The sequence below is a fragment of the Cajanus cajan genome, chromosome 2 (assembly GCF_000230855.2).
Source record: "Cajanus cajan strain Asha chromosome 2, NIPB_CcT2T_4, whole genome shotgun sequence".
In the NCBI taxonomy this organism is placed as follows: Eukaryota; Viridiplantae; Streptophyta; class Magnoliopsida; order Fabales; family Fabaceae; genus Cajanus; species Cajanus cajan.
In genome coordinates, this window is record NC_138518.1 from 68,507,184 (window position 1) to 68,523,636 (window position 16,453).

Sequence of the window (16,453 nt, forward strand, 5' to 3'; positions counted from 1 at the left end):
GATTCTAAACATTCATTATGTTGCAGTTGGATACAAAAATAGATCATGTGTGATGAACAAATAAACATTGTGGATTCCAGGGGCCATGTAGCTGGATTCTTTTCTCCAGTGGTGTTGTACCTTTCAATTTCATGCAACTAACGTGGTCTCTGTTACCTCTCTTATACGAGACAATCACGTGCCATCTATATATGATCCATCATTGATTTCATTTTAACTACTGCTAGTATGTCGTGTTAATTATTATTTTTATTGGTTTTGGTCAAATAATTAAATAAACTACATAGTTATAGCAACTTGCTTTTACGACTTCTTAGTTTATATAGTTTTCATCCAGAAGGGGAATGTTTACTGTTTACGTATGCCTTTTAATAATGATTGCAACAATATTCCTCACACAGTTTTTAGATACTCATTAAATAATGGTAACTTGATATTGCTTAATCCTTTTAAACAGTTTAAGCATGATTAATTTACACCAATCATTACAAAAAAAAAAGGGAATTTTGTTGAACTAGAAAATAATATGAATTTATTCAAATTCTACAGATTTAATCTAGATTCGTTGACATGCAAGTTTTTTTTTCCCCTTTAACATAATGATTAGATTTGCTTTCATATCGGCAAATAAAATATAAAAAAAAAAAAACTAATATTTTCTCTATTCTATTATAAGTAAAAAAAGTACACATATTTTTTGTTTTTAAATATAAATAATTTTTAACTATTTTTATCTTATTTAATGAAATTTTTTTAAAATATTTTTCTTTTAATATATAATTTTCAATTATACTGCTTCTTTGGACATTTATTACAAAGATGACTTAGAAAGAATATTATAAAATTAGTAAAATTTAATATAAATAACTAATTTTTTAAATATGTATAAAATTATTTTTTTTCTTCTTATAATAGAAAATAGAAAATGTATATATCATCACTATATTTTAATATTGTTAGGCGAATTAGACTATCATGTGTAATAACTCAATAATATATCTATATCTGTAGTCCAAATGTCGTTTAGCAAAGATTATATTAGTTAGAACAAACATTAAATTTGATACATATTTTTACAGTTAATATTATGACAATTTTTTTGTTTGGATGCAATAATTTTGTAGTATTTATATCATCATTTTTTTATTAGCAGAAAAAACTTGTATTATTATGTGGTACAAATGAGTACCAAAACCCTTTTTACAAATAATATGTATAACCTACAAACGTAAAGTTATTGTTTACTTTATATTCATACTCTTTGCAAGTAGTACTATAAATGTGCAGAGCCACTAAAGTTATCAAAAAATACAAATACTGAGATATTGTTTCAGTCTGATAACATTCTCACCCAAAATAATATTTGATTTTTCACTATGTAACATTCGTGAAAGATTTTTTTATTGTTAAAGATAATAAGTTGAAGGCAAGTCAAAATTGTAATGTTTTCTTATTATATTATGTTTTTCATTCACATGATCTCACATGTGTTTATTTATTTATTTATTTTGTGTGTGTTTGATTATTTAAAACTTTTCTCTATATAGTGATTATCGTCTTTAAGGCTTATTCAATGGTTTTAGGTTTAATATTTGAAACTACGACAAATGAAAGCAAGATTTTTGAATGAGGTTCTGTCAATTATCTCACCAATGGTGAAATTCTGTAGATGGTACGTGAACGACAAACTTCCAACTGCGTCTTGTTTGTGCTTTTGACTAAGCAACTTGGACCGTTTGTTGTGGTGGATTGTTTATTACTTTTTTGTTTTTTTTTTAATGTTTGGTAAGTGAATTAAATATTTTAATTTATTTTGTGAATTTTAAATTAAAAATTTTGATTTTTCACATTTGATAATTATTATTAAAATTTAGAAGACGTCATTTCTATTTTTATTTCACTTTTTCATAAAAATATTCTTATAGGGGTAGATAATCTAATTTTTCTGAGTTAGAAGAAAAATTTTATGTATGTTAAAAAAATTATAATATCATTTTTTTTTATAAAAATTATATATATATATATATATATATTTGTGTGTAATTGAGATTTATCTTTTTCAAAATATATATCTTTCTCTTTTTATTTTTTTTTCCTCTCCTCTTCCTTCTCTTTTGTTGTCTCTCTTCCTCTCATTTTCTATCTCTCCTTCTTCTCCCTTTCTTTTCTCTCTCCCTTCCATACTTATATTTATCTCTTTCTTTTATATCTTATTATTTATTAGTCTTGTTAATTTTAATAATATTATTTTAAAAAAAATTTGCAGTTAAATAATACTTGTTAACATTTTTAAAATTTTTGAATGAAATAAAATAATATATTTTTATCTTTTTTAATTACAAGGTATCATTTTTTTTTGTTGAATTTTATATTTAAATAATTTTAACTATAAGTTTTCAAGTTTTTAAAATAGTTTAATGTTATATTTATAATAAAATTTGAGTAAAGAAATATATCTAGTATGGTTATTTTAATATAGGATATCTTTGAAAAAAAATATTTATATATCTAGGAATATATTATTATAACTAAACAAAAAATAATAATTTTAATGAATCATGTATGAATATTTTTCAAAAATCTTTATGAATAACTAAATAGATTTTCATTATTTAAAAAAAATCATGATTCTTATTATTTATAATTCTCAAAAATTATGATTATTAAGTATGAAAAATTATTTTCCTTACCAAACACTCTCTCAATGTATACGAAGAATCAATATGCAATTTTACAAGTTCATCTTAAAGATTATATTAGTTTCATAGCTATCGAAGAAATGTTCATTTTTCAACCTTGAACATCTATTCAAGTTGATTTTTATTTTTATTCAAAATAAAACATTCACATGCCGAAAAAAAAAATGCAAGAATAATATGTTGAGTCGTTTTCATTATTTTCATAAGTTTTCTTGTCATATTCTATACTTTGAACATAACATGTTGTTATAACATATTTTTGCCAAGAAATTCAATGGTAGATAATTATCACTGAGTATGATTTTAGTCATCTATTGTAAAAATATATTTTTCTTTTTCACTACGTCATCTTACCGATATATTCTTGTTGAGGAGAGATTATGGAATATACGTCTTTTTTCTTTTTTCTTTTTTTTTTTACAAAAAAAGCTTTCAACTTTTTTTCCTCAAAACTTTCCTGACCATAATTACTTCTAATAACAAATATACAAAAAGGCCTTTCCTGATCTACATTCTTCAACAGAATATCTCAAATACATTCGGACATATAGTTGTGAACTAGGAATTATACCAATATTCATCTAGAATATTCATCAATAATATCAATCTTTAGTTTTCCATTCATCTATAAATATAATAATATAATAAAAGTGATAGTTTTTTTTTCCATACACATTTTTTTAAAATTTTATTTATCTAATCACTCTTTAACTAATTCTATAAATTACTCACATTCTTCGAAGTAGTGAGAATTAGTGGTTACTCAATATTTACATGAAGGATTTATTAAATATGTTGTAATTATATATACATTTATATTTTAGGTAACTAATGGTATGAAGTGATTATTGTAAAACATTCACTACAACACAAATAGCTTTTAGCAACATTTAAAAAATATTACTTAATTATGTATAAATGTTACTAATTTGTTTTAGCAACATATTATCAAATGTTGTATATAGTCCATGTTGTTAAAGACTTTTAATAACATTTTTATATAATTAAGTAACATTTTTTAAATGTTAGCAAAGTAATATTTTTGTAACATTTTAATGATGTTGCTAATATTTTGTTAATTTATAAAATAATAATTAATTTTAATTTAGATATATTACTATCAATTATTATATTTTTTATTCCTAAACTCCTAAGAATTCTTAGTTACTTTTTAGGGGAAGACATTCTTAATTAGTTACCACTAATTATATATAAAATATCAAATTTTATTTATCTTAACTATAACTATATGGTTATATATACTCTTTATGAGTCATTAATCTATTTGATGTGGGACTTTAATTATGGATAATAATTAGAGATAAGAGAAATATACTTTTTTTACTTGATGTGAGACTTTGATTTTAGAAGCAATTATAGTAACATTTTTCAAAAAAAATGTTGCAAAATAATCTATGTAAATTTTTTTACTCGATATGGGACTTTGATTTTGAAAATAATTAGAAAGAATAATATTAAAATAAAAATGTTACTCTATCTATAATGACATTTTTTTAAAAAGTGTTGCAAAATAACTTATTTGTTTAATATTTAGTAACATTTTAACAAATGTAAAAAAAAAATATTGTTAAATAATTAAAATCTAGTAGTGATTTAGGTATCCCTTATACCTTTTTACATATATACAATACTATTTTGTTGATATAAAAAAATAAAAAAAGAACTCACATTCCTCGAATAACTACCTATTAATATAAAACTTTTACACTTTTTATTTTTTTTTTTAAATCTCATAGACATGAGATACTTTTTTTTCCTACATAATATTATTGTGATTATTACGTTTATTATAATATGGTCGGTGAATCTTAATGATAATATTAGGCCTACTTTGTTTCTTTAAATTAATGATATTTGACACACTTTATCCTTTTGAATGGAATAAGATAATATAAATGTTTATACTTTCTATATTTGTAGTTAAATTTTTATTATCTTCGAAATGTATTTGGATTTTTGAAGTCATAGTTTAGTTTAATATTTTTGTTATGAGATTTGAATAAAGAAATATATATTTAATGAAGTTATTTTAATAAAAAAAGTGTTTAATTTTCATATACTTACGTATAAACATTCTCGACAATTCATTTGTGATTAACTATTTAAAGTATTTTCAATAATTTGGATTTTTAGGATTCATGATTCGATTTCCAAGATTCATATTTGTCAAGTATAAAACACAAAATTCTTATCAAAAGCCCCTTTAAATGTTACTCAAATTATATATAATTTCTTCATTTTTCCAATGATATTATATATATGTATATACATTATCGTATGATATCTAAAATTACTTGTTCATCAATCATCATTAGCTAAAGGAAGTAGAATATCGTATGAAAAAGTTGTCCATGATGGACATTTACAAGTAAAGTTTTTGTGAATCACTTATGAGGACTCTAATATTTAAGTTAGTGTTATAAAATAAGATGAAATGGAATGGAGAGTACTGTGTTCCTTGTGCTTGTTATGTTAGCAAAGAGCAAAAACTTTTGAGTTAGGGCATTACCTACTTCCCATGTAATAGCTAGTGTGTGAAAGCCTCGCATAGAATCTCATGATTTGTAAGTACTTGTGGCTAATTAACAACCTTATCTATTGCCTCTAGTTTGTTGCTTAGAAGGTTTCAAGTGAATTAGGATGGATATTAGACTTCTACTCACCAAATTATAATATGTTGAGCTTTATAGTTTTTTTTTCTTTTTATCAATATTTTTGTTTAGTTGTATCTCTTTGGAATATATTATCTCAAACGAACCTAGAATAATATCTAACGTTTATGTGTAACTGTCCTAGAATATTAATCAACACTACCTTTGGATTTTGACTAGTTCTATATCCAGGTTCATCAACAACTCAATCATCACTAATCTAATTATAATTAAATAAAATAAAAAAGTTTTCCTGTTCATATTTTAAACAACCGAATTATTAATGCATTTCGTTGAAAAAGGTTAATTTAATAAATAAATAAATACAAAATAACACGAATCGTAAAATATTATATTTTACATATATAGTACTTTGGGTCAATTTTATTTTCCAAAATTAAATACTTTCAATTAAATAAACCAAATATAATTCCCTACATAGATTTTTAATTAGTAAAAATAATTTAATTGATACTATGCAAGTTCTGACGTCCATGTCAATTAATTAATTGACTTGTTTGAAAGGAAATATATATGAGTTGGCAAAGTCCCTACTTACAAGTACATAAAAACCTATTTATCTCCCTTATCAAGGATTGGTGAAGGATCACTCTCACGGATAAGGATTTTTTCTTTTTTATATTTAGGGTTTTTGACCACGAGAAAAAGATTTGCTTGTTTGATACATTTGATAGGTAAATTAGCGGAAGAGTCGTTATTTGTTCGGAATCTAGTGACGACAGATTGTGATTGTATATCTATATAGTCTTCATGAACGTGATTAATTATTTGGAGTTCAAGTGGTAATTTTTTAAAGCAACGGAGCAAACATGTCTTCTAAAGTACCTATTCTTCGTAACATAAGTCTAACTTAACATTAATTCCAATGTCTAAGGTACATCTTAGTCTAGTACTTACGAGGTTTATTTTAATATACAGAGATTGAATTGATGTTTTTAGATTTTATTATTTTTTTTTTGTGTTAAAATAATATTTGATGAATAAAAATTATGTTTTGTGAATGTAAATTAATTTTTAATTGTTAATTTTGAAATTACATGGATCATGTTTGTAGAAAAAAAAAAGGAAGAAAAAATTATGTATTATTGTAGTGCTTCAAAATATATATATATATATATATATATAATTAATTAATTAATTAATTAATTAATTTGCAATACTTATAACGTGATTTTATAGTTTGTTCTTTTTACCCAGAGGTGTACATAGTGAAGGGAAAGCAATTTTGGATCAATGTTGTTATAATTCTTTTTTCCACGATGATATGATAATTTTGATATGTTTACAATATTAGGAAAAAATACTTATTATTATTATTATTATTATTATTATTATTATTATTATTATTACAAAAATTGAAATTTATATTTAAGTCGCTTATCACTGGTCTAATCAAAACAACTTACACAACATTAATCAAATTGTCTAGACAAATTTTATAAATCCTTAAATTTTGAGCTTTGTCCACGTAAACTTGTCTATATAGATAGAGTCCCGAATCACATCATTCAAATGATATAATTTAAAAAGGAATTGAAATAGGCACATCTACGTGGCCGTAGGTACATTAATCTTGAATATGTTTACAGTTGCGACTTGTCACATCTATATTTGTGACTAAGCTTCACCATGAATTCAAGGTATGGCCATGTGCATGGAAAGTTTTCAAACCCATTGTCAACCGCAATATTTGCTAGGTTGGTCGAATTTCCCCAATTCAAGCCTTAGTTCTTTGGAACACTTTTATTAAAGGAAAAATCATACACTCTTTTTTTTAATATCCTATTTTACATTTTGACAACTTTTTATGAATGAATATTGAAATATATTCATATTTTACACTATCATTTAATTATGAATTATTACATAATTAAAATCATTTTTTTTATAATAATTACTTTTAAAATATATTTAATAAAGATGAATTTTAACTAATGACCAATTGTATAAAATTTATAATAATAATAATAATAAGTAAAACAAACTTATATATAAGTAAAAAAAATATTTAATTTTTTTTTAATTGAAATATATGTAAATTTCAACCAATTCAATTTTGTTTAATGTTGTTATTCTAAAAACACTCTTAAGACAATAAATAAAAATATTGTTTACAATCTATGTGATTAATTTTTTTTAACAAATGTATCATATATTTCATTTGAAATTATGAAAAATAAATAGATTTAGTTAACTTTCTTAATTTATGTGAAATTAAATTCTTTTTATTCTTATGTATAAATGTACGGGAAATACTTTATATGCACAGATTCTTTAGAAAACTTAATAACTAAAATTTTGAGATTGTCATTTTTTTTACACCAAGATTGTAAGTTTTAAGATTTGGAAATTTTTAAAAAATAAAATTAGTATTAACTTTATACCTTTTACTTTTAAAATTGTTTTGGTTATATTTTTCAAAATTTAATATCAAAATTTAATTGATCCAAAATATACGTAATTATCCTTACTTTTTGGATTAAAATTCTTTTGAGATAGTGAAAAGTAACAAGTAGTAACGATAACATTAACAAATTTATATTGATAAAAACAATATAATAATAATAAGTGAAAAGTAACAAGTAGTAATGATAACATTAACAAATTTATGTTGATAAAAACAATATAATAATAATAATGATAATGATGATGATGAGTACCATAAGAATAATGACTATTATAGTAGTAGTATAATTAAAATAATAATTATTATTATTATAATGGTAAAATTTGTTACTACAATAATACATAGTTTTAGATATATTTTATAAACACAAGAACAAAATTTCTCCTTATATAATTTATAAAAAAATCCTGATTGAATATTTTAGAATTACATTACAATATTAGTTGCTTATTTTTTTTAATAACTAATTTAGGTTCTTTTAAGTTTTTCTTTTACCATTTTAATCTTTGAAATAATTTTTTATAAAATAATTTTTTTCATTAAGTTTACTTATCCATAAGTTTATTTAAAATAACCTAAATTTATGTCACGACATTTTGGGGGAAAAAATTACGAGAATAATTTATAATCTTTTAAACCTTATTTTAATAAACCATTCATAATAATTTATGAAAACAACTCATAAGTCATAATTTATATAAAAGCAAATTAACGTTAATTACTTTCTCATCGATTATAATAACAACTTATAACACAAACAATTATATCATAAGAACTTACAGGAGATTGATTAACTGAAGCATTCTTAGAAAAGTAGATGTTAGAAGTAATGATGGGAAGAATATATTTGAATTTGAATTGGAAATGGGTAAAAAGGAAGGAATAGATGTTGAAAAGTTGACAAAAGAAGAGAGAGGGACAAAAGCGTAATTGGGCAACAATTATGACAATTCTTCTATCCGACAAGGGATGAGGTCGGCAACTGTGGGCCGGAGAACCGGGGGAGATAAAAGCGGCGCAAATTATATGTCCTAACTCCGCCCGCCTCCATCAAAATCTCTTTTCAACACTTCAAAATAATTAATTAATTTAACTAATTCCACATTTATATTTCTTAATGGAAGATAAAACTTCCATCTATTACTCAAATATATAAAATTTTAAGGCATTACTATTTATTAAGTTTATCAAGTGTCCTAAAGCTGATTTTCTTCTTATATAATGATGATAAAAATAAGTTATAAAGAAAAAAACAAAAATATACACTTGAATTTTAATTCCCACTTAACTAACTAAAAAGTTTCTTAAAACTCCACTCAACAATTGAATGAACCATATCTTCTTCTTCTTCTTCTTCTTCTCTTTCTCCCTCAAACTTGCGTGTCACTGCTCTCACCACACTCATCCTTCGTTGCAGATCTTCCGCACCCTATTTCCGTGATTCCGCAACTCTTTCTTTCTTCTTTCATGAAGCCTCCTTGGCTGTGATTTTCTCTTATCACTATTTTTCCGGCTCGGTATGTCTTTTTGCTTCCAAACCAAACCCTAATCCCGAAATCAGATTTTACTTTAACTGTTTTTGGTGGAATCGCGAGCTGGTTGATGAAACCGCTGTGTCTTTTTTGAATCACTGCTCTGCTTCCGATGGATTATTATTCGGTCTTGTTTTGAAATTTTAGCGACGTCTACTATCTGTCTTTTTTTCTCGTGGTCTATTCAGCTGGGGAGAAAGGTGTTGCGAAAAGAGAAAAATAAAGTTTCTTATTTTGGGAAAAAAAAATTGAGGGCATACATAGATGGTGAATCTAATGCTTAGTTGGCTTTTTCTTGATTTGCTAGCTTGATAGCCGTTGTTTGTTTGTTTTCTTTGCCTAAATGGAATAATAACGCCTCAGATATCTTGATATTTTGTGATTTATACTTTGCAAGTAAAACAAGGTTGAGTTTGTTGTTTTCTGCTTCCTCATTCTTTCCAAGTTTGCTGAAATTTGGTTCTTGTGTTTGGCCTTTAGTGTTTTGCTACTCTCTGCTTTCTTTATAGGCTAAGTAAATCTGGATGTAAGGCGAGACTGGTGGTGTTTTGAATTTTGATTGAGCTGATTTTTTTTTTTGGGTGACTTACTTTTTTTTTTTTTTTTCTTCTTCTTCTTCTTCTTCCTTCTTCTTTTTGGTGCTGCAGCTAAAGTAGTTGAGAATCTTTGGTAGCTAAGTTAACAGGAACAGTGGGTGTGAATGATGGATGTTGCTGAGGTTGAAGAGAATCTATTTGCCGTAAGTGATGCCAAGGTATGATTATGTCTTCGATTATTTTGCATACTGTTTTGGAAAATCTAATGCTTTTTGCATAGTAAATTGGAAATTGCTTTTCCAGTATGTACAGTCGTTTTGCCAAGGTTTAGTGGAAGACTCAAATCTATTTTCTATTAGTTTATTTGTGTTCTTCATTCATTTAACTAAGGAAAAAAAAAGTTAAACCTGTCTACCTTTTGAGGTGCATGAACAAAATGCTTTACATGGTTACCATAACTCCTATTTAAGCAAATGTTTTTCGTTGCTGGCCAAATGAAAAACAAAAACAGTAAGGTCCTGTTTGAATACTGTTTTTCTTGCTCTGTTTTATTTATTCTATTTTATATTGTCTGAACTGTAGTCTGACCAATTTCTATCTGGTTTCTTATGCAGTTACATGGACAAATGTGCAAGACCCTTTCTATAATATACTGCAAAGTATTGTCTGTATTTCCTTCTTTAGAAGCTGCTAGGCCTAGGAGTAAATCTGGTATTCAGGCATTATGTTCATTGCATGTAGCCTTAGAGAAAGTCAAGAATATTCTTCAGCACTGCTCAGAGTGTAGTAAACTTTACTTGGTATGATTTTACCTTGTCTTATGAAACAGTTATTCACATTGGCTAGTAAAATTATTTGATCTGAAATACATTTTGTAAATAATCTTACATATGGCATTAATTATGATGCAGGCTATAACTGGAGATTCTGTCCTTCTAAAATTTGAGAAGGCTAAATGTGCTCTTGAAGATAGTCTTAGACGGGTGGAAGATATTGTTCCACAATCTATAGGTTGTCAGGTAATATTATTCAGCAATATGGCTGACACTGTATAGTTTTTTTCCATGTGGGGTTGTGGTGGTTAGTTTTAGCCTTGTAGGTTCTTGATCCTATTATTATATTGTGTGGAGGGTCTTACTTGTTCTTGCTGATATCTGTTGTGAGCATATGAACCGCTATTTTAGATTTTAGATTTTGTTATTCCGAAATAATTTAATGCACCTTGATTACATTACACTAGTTTGGTTTTCTGTAACACTGGCATTCATATGTGCATATGCACAGATTTTGCTCTTTCTTGTTATTGTTGTTGATGTTTAACCCGGTCTGAGGTTTGATTCATTACCTGTTCAGGTTCAGGAGATTGTGAATGAATTTGCGACTATAGAATTTGCACTTGACCCATCAGAAAAGCAAGTTGGTGATGATTTAATAGCATTGCTCCAACAGGGAAGAAAGTTTAGTGACTCTAGTGACAGCAATGAGCTTGAATCTTTTCACCAGGCTGCTACAAGACTTGGAATCACATCTTCAAGAGCAGCTCTTACTGAAAGAAGAGCTCTCAAGAAACTCATAGAAAGGGCTAGAACTGAGGAAGACAAGCGGAAGGAATCAATTGTTGCATATCTTTTACATCTTATGAGGAAATACTCCAAGTTATTTAGAAGTGAGTTCTCGGATGACAATGATTCTCAGGGTTCTTCACCTTGTTCTCCCACTGTTCAGGGATCTATTGAGGATAGTGTTCCTGGTAGTCACTCACAAGCCTTTGACAGACAGATTTCAAAACTCAGTTGTTTTAATTTCAAACCAAATAATAGTAGCAAGTCAGGGCTGATGCCTCTTCCACCTGAAGAGTTAAGGTGTCCAATATCTCTGCAACTTATGTATGATCCTGTTATCATTGCTTCTGGGCAAACATATGAAAGGGTTTGTATAGAGAAATGGTTCAGTGATGGGCACAACAACTGCCCAAAGACCCAACAGAGACTTTCACATCTTTGTTTGACTCCTAATTACTGTGTTAAGGGCCTTGTTGCTAGTTGGTGTGAACAAAATGGAGTTCCTATTCCTGAAGGCCCTCCTGAATCCCTTGATCTTAACTACTGGGGGTTGGTATTATCAGAGTCTGAATCTACAAATTCAAAATCTGTAAATAGTGTCAGCTCTTGCAAGTTGAAGGGTGTCCAAGTGGTTCCTTTGGAAGAGAGTGGTATCTCAGAGGAATCTGTGGAAAATGGAACTGAAAGTGTGTCTGTACAAGGGGAAGACACTGAGCAGTATTTTAGTTTTCTGAAAGTCCTGACTGAGGAGAACAATTGGAGGAGGCAATGTGAAGTGGTAGAACAGTTAAGGCTGTTGCTGAGGGATGATGAGGAAGCTAGGATTTTTATGGGGGCTAATGGGTTTGTTGAAGCACTTTTGCAGTTTTTGCATTCAGCTGTGCGTGAAGGTAGTTTGATGGCTCTGGAAAGTGGAGCAATGGCTCTCTTCAACTTGGCTGTGAATAATAACAGGTATGCTTTATATTTGTATTTTATTTAATCATCAAGTAAAACGCTTTTCAAATGTGATTACAAAATCAAAACAGTTGCCGGTATTATTTGAGAAGCTTAACCTTGCGATTTAGCCAAAGCCATTATGATCAAAACTGATCACTGAGATTTGCATAGTGCAAGTGGATGTGAAAAATTGATCACTGCCCACATTAATTACATTTCTACAAGTTGATGACATACACAATTTCTTCAGTATTTAGACTCTGATTCTTTATTGGCATATTTAAAATAGAAAGAAAATGATTTTGTTCGTTCAGTTAATATGTTCCCAATTAAATGTGGCTGAAGTTTACCAATATGGTATATTGTTAATGTTTCTAAATTCACATAGTTTTTATTATTTTTAACCTTAGTACACATTTCTAACTTGAACTTGATCTTCTTTACTTTTCAACAGAAATAAGGAAATTATGTTATCAGCTGGAGTATTATCGTTATTGGAGGAAATGATTTCAAAAACTAGTTCTTATGGTTGTACAACTGCTCTTTATTTGAATCTCTCTTGCCTTGAAGAAGCCAAGCCTATGATTGGCATGAGTCAGGCTGTCCAGTTCCTTATCCAACTTCTTCAATCTGACGCTGATGTTCAATGCAAGCAAGATTCTCTCCATGCTCTCTATAATCTTTCTACTGTGCCTTCCAATATTCCGTACCTCCTTTCATCTGGCATCACTAGTGGTTTACAATCCCTTCTTGTAGGCGAGGGTGATTGCATGTGGATAGAAAAAAGCATAGCTGTTTTGATAAATTTAGCTACTTCAGAAGTTGGTAGGGAGGAAATTTTATCTACACCTGGACTCATTAGTGCATTGGCTTCGATATTGGACACTGGTGAGCTCTTAGAACAGGAGCAAGCTGTGTGTTGCCTCCTAATTTTGTGCAATAGAAGTGAGACTTGTAGTGAGATGGTACTGCAAGAAGGGGTTATACCAGCATTGGTTTCAATATCAGTGAACGGGACCCCAAGAGGAAGAGAAAAAGCTCAGAAACTCTTGATGCTGTTCCGAGAGCAGCGAAGGGACCAATCACCAATTAAGACACATGAGAGCCCACCTGAAACCAGTGATTTGTCTATGCCTCCTGCTGAAATGCAACCGCTATGCAAGTCGATTTCAAGAAGAAAGTCTGGGAAGACTTTCAACTTTTTCTGGAAAAGCAAGAGCTATTCTGTTTACCAGTGTTAAAGTTCCATTGGTGATTGTAAATCTGTGTTAGCATCTTTATTGCTTTTTATCCTCCTCTACTTTCTGTTCACATGGGTGCTGCATATTTTTGGTTCAAAGCGAAGAAGAGATGTACAGGCCTTTGTAATTTATGGATTTTGTTTTCTTCTTTCGCTTTCCCCTTTGTAATATCACCTTTTCCAAGTGTTAGTTTTTTTTTTTCGGGCTGGTGTTGGAGGTTATATGGGATTAGGCTTACATTTTTGAAGTTAACTGTGAATTATATAAATATGTCTCAAGGTGTTTCCTCTGTGAACTAGTAATTAGGAGTCCAAGCTCTATTAAAAAGCTAAGGGATGTCGCTTTAGCCATCAGTTTCAGCTTTAAACACTCATGCGTCTTCTTTGGTCCGTGTTTCTTGGTTGCTTTTCCGCTATTGTCTCTATTCTATGACTATGACTTAATCGTTTTCTGAGTGCAGGAAAAAACCATTGGATTAGGCCAAAGCGGCTGCGTTTTGTTTTGTTTTGTTTTTAAATTATGGTTTAATTATAAAGTATTTACTATCTGAAGCATTGAGTTGCGTTTTTCTTATAACCACACCCACACTATTGTTCACATTCTTTCGGTTGTACCGTTGGAAAATTTATATTTATAATTTGACCAGCAACCAGTAAAATTGGAGAATATTGTGAATTGAAAAAGTATATTTATTTTATTATTATCGGAGATAAAAGGATAACAAAGTACGATTGTAGCTTTTTACATATTGGCTGCTCATTTGTTTTACCAAAATTATTACGTCACAGGAAGGGGGAAAAGCTCAAAAAAGTTATATCCAATTGGTCAACTACCTTTCCTTTAGCTAATCTTCCGGTGATTTAATATTTTGTTTGAGTTATTATATTTGTACACTCAGTTTTCGTTTTCCTTTTTTCCTTTCCGTCTCGTGTTCCTTTATCTTTTTTCTTTGTGTGAGAGGTTTATCTTTTTCTTATTTGTTTGGTCAACACTTAAAATTAATTTCATATGTTGTAATAAATATTTAAATTTAATATTTATTACAAAATTTAATTTAAACACTCATTATTATAATTATATGTATTTAACGCCTCAAATTTAATTTGTCTTCTTAAGAGACAGAATCATATATTATTTTTGAAAATATTTCTACCCATTGTTTTTCTTTTCAAGAAAAAAAAAATCTGTCGCAATCTAAACTAATCAGGTACCGTTCTCTACCAACATCCTACTCTGGTTCTGGAAGTCTTTAAGGTGGTAAACGGCGAATCAATTATTTACAGGGTTGGTTGTATGAAGCCTGTTGAACGAAGATAAATGGAAAGTAGTGTCTAAAAAATAAAAATTCTATAACATTTTGATGGTTTGACACAACTAGTCAAACCCAGGATGGGGATCCATACAGCAATGAAAAGTCAACCTGTTGAGTGTTGAATTTTGTTATTGCCACATTCTCAAGACCAGTCGGTTGAAAACACATGCACATGCAACATGTTTGGTCCATTAAGTTTTTGTTGGCAGAAGAGTTGGATTCCACTTATTTTCTCTATTTTCATCCATAAATTTAGTCACGGACTACTGTATAGAGATCTACTTAGATTATAGTAATATGCTTTTTGTAAAAAAAATGTTCCCAAACAATATAGAGTTCAGACCTGAGTTTGCTTAGGTGGGATTGGGTTCACAAGTCTAGTCTGACTTGGATCACATATTCATTAAAGTAAAAGTTTCAAAATCATTATTCCTCGTGTTAAAGGCTAATTGGAAAAACCTTTTATTTTAAAGAAAAATTCTATTGTATCCTTATAAAATTGAAGATTTGCAACAGTCATTTTTTTTTTAAACTTTTATTAAGATAATGGTCAATTTTTAAACTAATACTGGTAATATTTTTTTTAGCAAACTAATACTAGTAATATTTAAGTTTCTGATATTTTATCATTTTGATTTGGAAAAGTCTAATATAAAGTATTTAAAAAGTGTTTAATATTGTTATTATTTTAATATTGTATTAGAAAAGTATTGCGAGATAAAATAACTAGAGTCTCCCCCTTGAACAATTTTTTTGACGTGTTGTCTTTCAATTTTATCAAGTATTTTTCTCTCTAGAACTAAATCTCATGAAAAATTATCTCTTTGGACACTTCCTCATTTTCATTGTGAACAAGCTTTGGAGTTTGAAGTATCTGCTAGCTGATTGACAAGTGTACCAAGTTGTGTATAGTATTTTTGAATTAAAGTCATTTCCTAAGGGAACTTATGCAATATATGGAAATTGTAACTCAGCACATTATACTATAACTCAAGAATGAAATTGTAATTGTTTGAAGTTGTTTTTTTTTTTTTTTTTTGCATAAACAAAGATAAAACGAGCAAAGAAATTGAAATTTTCTTTTAGAGTTTTTATCAAACATGTGTGAGAATAAATACATAAAATCGAATAGAAAAAATCATTGGGGTTGAATTTATCTAGACCACCATTAGGTATTAGTTAATAAAAGATTTTCATCGATGTTATATCTCAACATTAACATTACCACATAAAATTTTCAAGTCCTAATCAGGGACGAATCCACATTTTAGAGTATGGGGGCACTTGCCCCACTACTATTTGACACATACATAATTTTTTATTTTAAAAGAACAATATATTTCAAAAAATAAAAATTATATTCTAATAAAATAAATATATATGTTTAAATTATCATATGTATAAAATATAGATTCAGAGAAAATATTTATTTATTTGATATCTATCAAACTTTTAAAGGAGATTAATTCTCTTATATGATAAATAATACTTCTTAATAACGAATCAATTTTTTTTAAAAAAGTTTAATTATA

The 16,453-nt window shown here is 27.9% G+C and overlaps 1 protein-coding gene across 2 annotated transcripts; it reads left to right on the forward strand.

Annotated features, from left to right (window-relative positions):
• Positions 1-9,061: 9,061 nt before the first annotated feature.
• Positions 9,062-13,904, forward strand: LOC109810694 (U-box domain-containing protein 7). Of its 2 annotated transcripts, none has more exons than XM_083068830.1 (6): positions 9,062-9,316; positions 9,979-10,085; positions 10,482-10,667; positions 10,779-10,886; positions 11,221-12,383; positions 12,823-13,904. In XM_083068830.1, exons 2-6 carry the CDS (start codon positions 10,032-10,034, stop codon positions 13,607-13,609), a joined length of 2,298 nt encoding a protein of 765 aa, XP_082924956.1. In that variant the 5' UTR covers positions 9,062-9,316; positions 9,979-10,031; the 3' UTR covers positions 13,610-13,904. The 2 variants fall into 2 exon arrangements, with proteins under 2 accessions (XP_082924956.1, XP_082924957.1); XM_083068831.1 differs by lacking the exon at positions 9,062-9,316 and adding an exon at positions 9,346-9,857.
• The last annotated feature ends 2,549 nt before the right edge of the window (positions 13,905-16,453 follow it).

Excerpts from the sequence above, each read along its gene's own strand:
- LOC109810694 (XM_083068830.1), top strand. The coding sequence starts at position 10,032 with ATGATGGATGTTGCTGAGGTTGAAGAGAATCTATTTGCCGTAAGTGAT. Across the intron at positions 10,086-10,481 it reads TTGCCGTAAGTGATGCCAAG|TTACATGGACAAATGTGCAA; the intron begins GTATGATTATGT and ends TTTCTTATGCAG. Across the intron at positions 12,384-12,822 it reads TTGGCTGTGAATAATAACAG|AAATAAGGAAATTATGTTAT; the intron begins GTATGCTTTATA and ends ACTTTTCAACAG.